Below are 8,621 nucleotides of genomic sequence, written 5' to 3'. Positions count from 1 at the left end.
GACGGCAAGGCGGATGCTGCCCAGGCCGCCCTCCATGACCTGTTTGAGGATGCAGCCAAGTCCGCCGGGGAGAAGATCGACCCACAGGGCCGCGACCTGAAGGCCACCACCCCTGAAGGCCTCACCGTCCGGGCAGCCAAGGCTGTTCCGCTGGCCAAGGGCGAGCTGGAGAAGCTCGCTGCTCTGAAGAAGCACTCGAAGGACGCAGAGGGGCTGTTTGCGGCGGCTCAAGATGCGCTGCTGGATGTGTTTGCAGAGGCCGCCAAGTCAGCTGGCGAGAAGCTGGACCCCCAGGAGAGGGACCTGCGCGTGACTGACCCATCCACAGGACTTTGCGTGAGGGCAGCCCGAGCCCTTCCCATGGTGAAGGGAGAGCTCGACAGGCTCGCAGCACTGTCGAAACATGCTGATGCCCTGCAGCAGCACGCTCAGGACGTTGAGAACGAGCTCGGTGCCACCAAAAAGGCTCTGGCGGCTGAGAAGGCCGAACACGACGAGGCCAAGGCTAGCAAAGCCAAGGCCGAGGACATCGGTGCCGTCGCCCAAGGCTTCCTGCATGACATCTTCGGCGAGGCAGCCAAGACAGCTGGCGAGAGGGTCGACCCCCATCAGCGGGATCTGAAGGCCCTCTCACCTGAGGGCATCACCATGCGGGCGGCCCGGGCTCTTCCTCTGGTGAGGGGAGAGCTCAACAAATACGGCGAGCTCCAGGAGCAGGCCGGCGACCTCCAGAAGAAGCTGGACGATCTGCAGAAGCTTCTGGCCAGGGAGCAGGCTGATCATGACGAGGCTAAGGCAGGCAAGGCCAAGGCCGAAGACACGGCGGGAGCTGCTCAGGACGCCCTCCATGAGATCTATGCCGCTGCAGCTGAGACGGCAGGGGAGAAGGTTGACCCTCAAGAACGAGACGTCCATGCGACCACGCCCGAAGGCCTCACCTCTCGAGCAGCCAAGGCATTGCCGCTGGCCAAAGCCGAGCTGAGGAAGTATGCCGCCCTAAAGGACCGTGCGGAGGATCTGGAGCGGGAGCTGGCTGGACTCCAGAAGGCACTGGGCAACGAGCAGGCCGAGAAGGCTGACGCCGTCAAGGCTTCGACCGCTGCAATGGACGCTCTCCACGATATCCATGGAGAGGCTGCGAGGTCGGCGGGCGACAGGACGGACCCCCAAGGCAGGGACTTGCGAGTCACCACGCCGGAGGGGCTCACCGGCCGAGCTTCCAAGGCTCTTCCGATGGTTCAGGGTGAGCTTGCCAAGTATGCCGCCTTGATGAAAGACAGTGGCGACCAGGCGGCGCAGCTGGCGGAGCTGCGGAAGGCACTTGCGGAGGAGCAGGCGCAGCACCGTGAGTCCGAGGAAGGGAGGGCCAAGGCTGAGGACATAGCCGCTGCAGCCCAAGCTGCCCTGCATGACATCTTTGCAGAGGGAGCCAAATCCAGCGGTGAGAGGGTCGACCCTCAGGAGAGGGACATCTACGCCAAGTCGCCCGAGGGGCTGAGCGCGAGAGCAAACCGGGCCCTTCCACTCGTGAAGGACGAGTTGGACAAGTTCGCTGCCCTTAAGGACAAGGCCGGCGATCTCGCAGCTCAGCTGCAGAAGGCTGCGGCTGCCCTTGAGGAGGAGCAGGCAGGCCACCAGGACACCGCGGCCGGCAAGGCCGACGCCGAGGCCGCCCTGGAGGCTGCCCAGGCTGCCCTTCATGACATCTACGCCGAGGCTGCCAGGGCCGCAGGTGAGAGGCTCGACCCGACTGGCAGGGATCTCCAGGCCTCCTCTGGCCCTGACGGATTGACGCGGCGGGCCGTGGGCGCTCTGCCAATGGTCAGGCGCGAGCTGGAGAAGTCCGGTGACCGGCAGCAGCGTATTGACGACCTTGAGCGTGAGCTTGACGACCTCCGCAAGGCACTTTCAGGCAACGAGGCGGACAAAGCCAAAGTTGCAGCTGCTCTTGATGCTGCCCAGGCTGCCCTCCATGACATCTTTGCCGAGGCGGCCAAGGCTGCCGGGGAGAGGGTGGATGACAGGGACCTCTGGGTTACCACACCCGAGGGCCTCACCGCCCGAGCCGCCAAGGCGCTTCCGTTGGCAAAGGCTGAGCTGAACAAGTACGGTGACTTGAAGGACCAGGCCGACGACCTGCAGAGGAAGCTTGGCGATCTGCAGAGGCTTCTGGCCAAGGAGCAGGCCGACCACTCTGACACCAAGGCGGACAAGTCCAAGGCCGATGACATCGGCGCGGCTGCCCAGGCAGCCCTCCACGACATCTTTGAGGAGGCCGCCAGGGCTGCGGGCGAGCGTGTCGACCCCCAGGGAAGAGACACGCGGGCCACTACCCCGGAGGGTCTCACCGTCCGTGCCTCAAAGGCCCTCCCGGCTGTCAAGGCTGAGCTGAGCAAGGCTGCCGCCCTCAAGGCCCGACTGGACGATCTCGAGCGGGAACTGGACGGCCTCAAGAAGGCCCTGCGTGGCGAGCAGGGAGACAAGGCGGATCTCCTGAGGCAGGCTGACAAGCTGAATGGCGACAATGAGTCCCTCGGCAAGGAGCTTGACACAGCCAAGCGCGCCCTTGCCGCCTACAGTGATGCCCTTCACAACGTGGCTGATGAAGCAGGGAAGGCCGCTGGGGAGCCAAGCTTTGCCTCCAGCCGCAGCCTCCACACACTACCGACATCATCCCCCTCTGCCGGAGGCCTCAGTCCGCAGGCAGCTCGTGCCCTGCCCCTGGTTCAGGGCGAGTTGGAGCGGGCCGCCAGGGATAGGAAGCGACTGGCAGACCTCGAGGCGGAGCTGGAGGGCGCGAGAAGGGCCATGGACGCCCTGGCCCAAGAGTCATCTCAGTTGCAACCGTACCAGCAGCTAGCAAGGGATGTGCAGGCGATTGCATTGCCGCACCAGAACCCACCACGGTCTGCACTCCCCACCGGAATGCGTCCCGACCAGGAGTGCGATGCTGTGCGCGGTCTGGTGGAGGATGGCTTCAAGGCGCTGCACAGCCGTGCCGCCGTTGACTGGATGAACCTGACCGCACAGCTGCGTGATCTCGAGGCCAAGCTGGCTCAGCTCGAGAAGCTTCTCGCTGAAGCCAACAAGGACACCGCCGCTGCGCGTGAGGAGAGGGACGAGGTGCAGGCCGACCGCAACCGCCTGAGCAAAGAGCTGTCCGACCTGGCATGGGACGCAGATCACCGTGGGAAGGCGGCAGACAAAGCCCTCTCGGACCTGAAGGCACAGCTGGCTGCGCTTGACAAGGAGCTGCAAGAGGCAGCCAAGAAGGCAGCAGACCTCCAGGGTGCCCGCGCTGCAGATGCGGACAAGGCTGCCAAGGCAGCCTCCGAGCTCGAAGCGAGGTGCCGCCGGCTGGAGGCTGCCCTCGAGGCCAAGACGGCTGAAGCTGCGAGGGCCGAGGGCGAGAGGGACGCCGCGGAGCGACGCAGCGATGCTGTTCTCAAGGAGCTGCAGGTGACTGCGGCTGATAAGTGTGTGTGTGTGCCCCGTGGAAGCCTGTGGCCTTTTGTGGCCGGGCACTGAGTGTGGTGACACTGACACCGAGGAGGATTTCATGTCGGTTTGTTGTCAGTGGGACGGTGCTGGTTGGGGTTGGGTGGGGGCGGGGCAGAGGATGCACAGCACCGACAGAAGATGTGTGTGGTGGGTACCGGGCCTTTCTTGCTGAGCATTCCGTCCGTGCAGGTTGCCGAGGAGGAGGCCAGGAAGCTTGGCGGGCAGGTGAAGGAAATCGTCAAGCAGATGGACGACACAGAGAGGCAACTGGAGGAACAGCGTCGCCTGGCTGACCGCTACCTTGCCGACCGCGACCGCCTTGCTGAGGAGCTCGCCCGCCTTGCCGCCCAGATGCAGGCTGATCTGTTGGCAGCTGAGCAGCGAGGCAAGGAACTCAGCGCCAAGCTGGCCAAGCAGGCAGAAGAGACTGCTGCCGCAGCCCATGAGGTGAGGGAGCTGCAGGGCGAAGTAGCGGCCCTTCGTCGCCGCTGTGCGGAGCTCGAGCAGCGGCTGGCTGCTGCTAACGAGGAGGAGGCGGCCCAAAGGGAGGTGGCCGGCCGCCTCGAGCGGCAGCTCAAGGCGGCTGGCGACGATGCCTCCAAGGCCCGCTCGCAGCTGACAGCTGAGCTTCAAGAGGCCCGCCGGGCCCACAAGGATGCCCAGGCGGAGGCAGCCGGCCTCAAGGCTGAGCTTGCGGAGGCCCGGGCCAGCCTGGACCGCGTCAACAGTGCCCTCGAGGCTATGAACCTGCGCCTGAACGCCAAGATCCGCGAATGGGAGGACGCCTGCGAGCGCATCAAGCTGCTGAAGAGCGAGAACCTGCAGGTCTGTGTCAAAGTCTGCCATGCCCGTGCCCCTTTGCGTCTCGTACCTTGCGTCCCTGTACCCATTTTCCTCTCTCCCTACCCTGTGTATCGTTCTCCGATTCTTCCAGGTCAGCTGCAGGCTTCCCTGGTCCGCACCTTTCCCTCTCACGTCTTCCATCCCACGCTCTGTGTGTTCTTCTGTTGCATTGTTTTCTCACCCACCGGGACGAGCCATGGCCACCGGCACATTACGTCACTTACACACTCTCTTTCCGTCTGTCTCTCTACGCACTTGCACAGGTGCGCGCTGACCTCCAGGAGGCCGAGCGGTCCAATGACGAGCTTCGCGCCGGCCTAGAGAGGCGTGGAGACCAGGCCATGCAGCGCGAGAAGCTGCTGCAGGGTGAGATTGAGAAGCTTCAGGAGCAGGGGCGCCGGCTTGCGGAGGATCTCCGGCTTCAGGCAGGTGACCTCGAGCAGAGCCGTGGCCTTGCGGCTGCCAAGGAGAAGGAGGCTGCTGCCGCTGAACAGAAGGTGGTGGCGGTGTCTGCCGACCGCGACGCTGTCGCTGAGGAGCTGAGGCAGACGACCCGCAAGCTGCAGGCGGCTGTCGACGAGGCGGTCCGCCATGGTGACGGGCTGGCTCGCGACCTCAAGCAGAAGGCTGCTGCACTGGCCTCCGCCACCGACCAGATTGCCAAGCTCCAGGCAGACATCGCTGCTCTGACGGCTGAGAACAGCGGCCTCAGGAAGGATCTCAAGGCCGCAGAGGATGCTGCCGAGACCGCTGCCAGGGAAGCCGCACGGCTCAAGGCCGCCCTGGATGCCTTGACAGGTGATGCAGCCAGCGAGAGGGCAAAGCTGCAGAAGGCCCTTGACAAGGCTCTTGCCAAGGCGGCAGATGCCCAACGGGAGGCGGATGACCTCAAGGCTCGCCTGAAGACTGCCGAGACCGAGATCAGTGGGCTGCGAAGGCGGCTGGCTGACCTTGAACGTGCCCTGGCTGAGAAGGATGGAGAATGGAAGGCCGCCGCTGCCCGTGCAGCCAAGCTGGAGGCAGACCTGCTGGATATGAACCGCAAGCTCTCAGAGGAGCAGGCCCGCTCCCAGAGGCTGGAGGGCAACCTGAAGTCCAGTGGCGCCGACCTGGCATCGTCCCAGGATCGCTCTGAGAAGCTTGTCAGGCAGCTGAGCAGCGTGCGGGACAGCTTGGAGGAGTCGCTGGCAGAGGTGGAGCGTCTCAAGGCAGACCTGGCGGCCTCCATGGGTCGCGAGCGCGCTGCCCAGGGCGACCTGCAGCGCGCAGGCTTGGCCAACAAGGACCTGCAGGCTCGCTTGACTGATGCCCAGGCTGCCGCACAGAAGGACCTGGATCGCGCCAGGACCGAGGCAGGCCGACTGCAGGCCCGTGTGGATGACCTGCAGCAGCAGCTTGCAGCCCGCACCCAGGAGTTGGACGGTGCCAAAGCGGCAGCCATGAACAAGGATGCTGAGCTGCGTGACATCAAGGCCAAGTGTGACCGGCTCCTGGCTGAGAAGGAATCTCTCGGACATCAGCTTGCTGTGAAGTCCAAGGAGATGCAGGCCGCCCTGGATACTGCACATTCTCTCAATGCCTCCCTGAAAGCGGAGGTAGACTCCCTGAAGGCCAAGCTCGAGAACGCAAAGGCCCAATCAGCTGGACAGCAACGCGAGACCGCTGCGCTAGAGGACCGGTTGCGGAAGCTGGAGAGTGAACTCAAGGCAGCCCAGGCCCAGCTGGACAGAGAGACTGAGGCCGGCCGGGAGCTCAAGAGGCAGCTCCAGAAAGCCACGGACGACAAGGCGGGACTGCAGCGTCAGCTCGATGGCTCCCGAGAGAAGGCTGCTGGGCTTGAGGCTTCCGTGGACAGACTCACCCGAGAGCTGGCGTCCGTCCGGTCCCAGCTGAAGGATGCCTCCGCCGCGGCGTCTGCTGCAGAGCGGGACGCGTCCCAGCTCAGGGAGCAGCTGAAGAAGACGGAGCAGCGCCTGCAGGCGGCGGAGGAGCAGCTGGCGAGGCTGTTGCCGCAGTCAGAGGCTCTCAAGTCGGAGGCCAAGAAGGCCGCAGAGCTCATCAACTCCCTGAAGACGGAGGTCAGTGATGGAAAGAAGGGCCTGCAGGCAGCCGAGGCCAACTTGAGGAATGCTGCTGCTGAGAAGACCGACCTGCAGCGGCGCCTGGACCGCTCTAAGAGTGAGGTGGACGTTATCCGAGCAGCTGCCGCAGAAGCCGCAGCAGCTGCTGAGGATGCAAGCAGGCGGCTCCAGGAGGCCATGCAGCGGCAGCTCGACCAGGCCACCACCACGGCTGCACGGCTGGCCGAGGAGCTCGCGCAGACAACCGCAAAGCTGGATGATGCCTGCGCTGCCAACAGCACCCTTGAGGGTCAGCTGGAGGCCAACAAGAGGGCTCACGCCGAGGGCTTGGCAGCCCAGGAGGCCCTGAAGAGACAGCTGCACTCGATGAGTGATGCCATGGACCGCCTTGAGGGAGACATCAAGAAGGCCAACGCCGATTACCAGGCGGCGGAGGACGGGAAACGGGCTGCCAAGAAGGACCTTGCCGCCGCTGAGGACCGCGTGAAGGAGCTTGAGGCCAAGCTGCGCGCTGCGACCCAGGATAAGGACCGGCAGCTCAACGCCCTGTCCAATGAGAAGTCTGCCGGTGCTGCACAAATCCAGCGACTCCAGGTAAGCCTCTGTACCTCTTGGAGCGAGTTATGTGTTGGCCCGGCGCTTGGTTCCTTGCACGCTCCATCCGATTTGCGGCCCCGTGAAAGTGGCGCAAGCGTGGTACACTGTTCCAACCCAAGCACGCTCACTTCGCATGAGAACTCTTCTTCCTCCTCACACAGCTATCAGTGGTGGCTTGCTGTAGTGATATATCGCTTGCTTGGCACGGCTGGAAGGACCCGGACCTTGTTCAGCCGGCTGATGAGACACGCGCTCCGTGTGCTGACCCTCTCTATTATGTGTGCCAGGCTGACATCAAAGCCAAGGACAAGGAAATCATGTCCCTGCAGACACAGGTGGTGTCTATCCAGACCGAGATCGACACCATCACTCGCCGGCACCAGTCAACCAGCACGGATCTTGAGCAGCAGGTGCAGGATCTGACAGCTGCGCTCCGGCAGGCAGACGCAGACAAGGGGGCGCTGCAGCGGCAGCTGACGGTGAAATCCGACGACTTCATGAAGGCTGAGCAGAGGATGCAGCTGCAGGTGGACGATCTGGGAGCCAAGCATCAGCGGCTGGTGATGGTCAACGAGCAGCTGGAGACCACACTGAGCAGCCTGAGGGTGGAGAGCGAGCGAGACTTGGCCCGGGCATCCAGGGACGCCGGCGCCGCTGAGAAGAGGCTGAAGGTGGCACTGGAGGCCCTTCAAGGTGAGCTGGCGGATGCCAAGGAGCGCATCCGCAGCTTGCAGGCTGAGGCGGCCGAGTCGGCTCGTGATCGCGCAGGGCTGGAGAAGGCTCTGGCTGCCAAGACAAAGGAGCTGGAAGACATGCGGCAGCAGATGGATTCAGCCAACAGCGAGCTGATGGAGATCCTGAAGAGGAGGAGTGACCTGGAGAGCGAGAACGCGCGGCTGTGCATGGAGCTCGACAACTTGACAGAGGAGATGGAACTTGCACGCTCCACGATCGAAGACTTCAGCAACCAGAAGGACTCAGCCAACTCTGAGACACGGCGTCTCAAGAAGGAGTTGGAGGCCGCGCTGGAGCGAGCCAAGAAGGCTGAGGCCAAGGCCGCTGAGCTGCAGGATGAGCTGGACCGAGTGACCAGGGCAAAGGCCCAGTTGGCGGACTCCAAGGCTGCCATTGAGAAGGAGCTGGCACATGTGCAGGCGATGCTGGAGAAGGCAGAGAGCGACCTTGCCTACCGCCGCAAGGAGGTCGAGGCGCTGAAGAAGGAGAGGGACCAGCTGAAGGGACTCCTCTCAGATGCTGAGCTGGAGGGCAGCCGTGCCTCGTCGAAGCTGAACTCGACTGCCGGGCTGCTGGCTCGGGCAGAGGACCATGCCAAGGACCTCCAGAAGCAGCTCAGCGGCCGCGAGGCGGAGATCCGCCGGCTGCAGCAGGGACCTTGCTAGCCTCACGGCAGCTCGGGCACAGGTGGATGCCACCCTGGCCTCCACTCAGAAGGAGAGGGATGGCCTCCTCCGCACTGTGGATGCCCAGGCGGCCGAAATTGAGAAGGCGGAGACGCAGCTTGCTAGACTTGCTGCAGACCTCCGGCGTGCGCAGAAAGACGGAGCAGACGGTCTGGCTGAGCTTCAGGCCGCCCTGGCT

General features: G+C 64.1%; 1 protein-coding gene across 1 annotated transcript; it reads left to right on the top strand.

The window, feature by feature from the left end:
* Window positions 1–3,639: 3,639 nt before the first annotated feature.
* LOC142355171 (uncharacterized) lies at window positions 3,640–8,422 on the top strand. Its single transcript, XM_075407424.1, has 3 exons — window positions 3,640–4,326; window positions 4,608–7,019; window positions 7,310–8,422. The coding sequence occupies exons 1-3, from the start codon at window positions 3,640–3,642 to the stop codon at window positions 8,420–8,422; spliced, it is 4,212 nt and encodes a 1,403-aa protein (XP_075263539.1).
* Window positions 8,423–8,621: the final 199 nt, after the last annotated feature.

The sequence above is a fragment of the Convolutriloba macropyga genome, unplaced genomic scaffold (genome assembly GCF_964194025.1).
Source record: "Convolutriloba macropyga unplaced genomic scaffold, txConMacr16.3 SCAFFOLD_1503, whole genome shotgun sequence".
NCBI lineage: Eukaryota > Metazoa > Xenacoelomorpha > Acoela > Convolutidae > Convolutriloba > Convolutriloba macropyga.
The sequence above is the reverse complement of the archived record's forward strand: the minus strand, read 5'-3'. Positions and strand labels throughout refer to the sequence as shown.

What these genes read in the sequence shown, in the direction of transcription:
- LOC142355171 (XM_075407424.1), top strand. Translation starts at nt 3,640, where the DNA reads ATGTGTGTGGTGGGTACCGGGCCTTTCTTGCTGAGCATTCCGTCCGTG. An exon ending in TGAAGAGCGAGAACCTGCAG is followed by an intron (nt 4,327 to 4,607) that starts GTCTGTGTCAAA and finishes GCACTTGCACAG; the next exon opens with GTGCGCGCTGACCTCCAGGA. An exon ending in CACAAATCCAGCGACTCCAG is followed by an intron (nt 7,020 to 7,309) that starts GTAAGCCTCTGT and finishes TATGTGTGCCAG; the next exon opens with GCTGACATCAAAGCCAAGGA.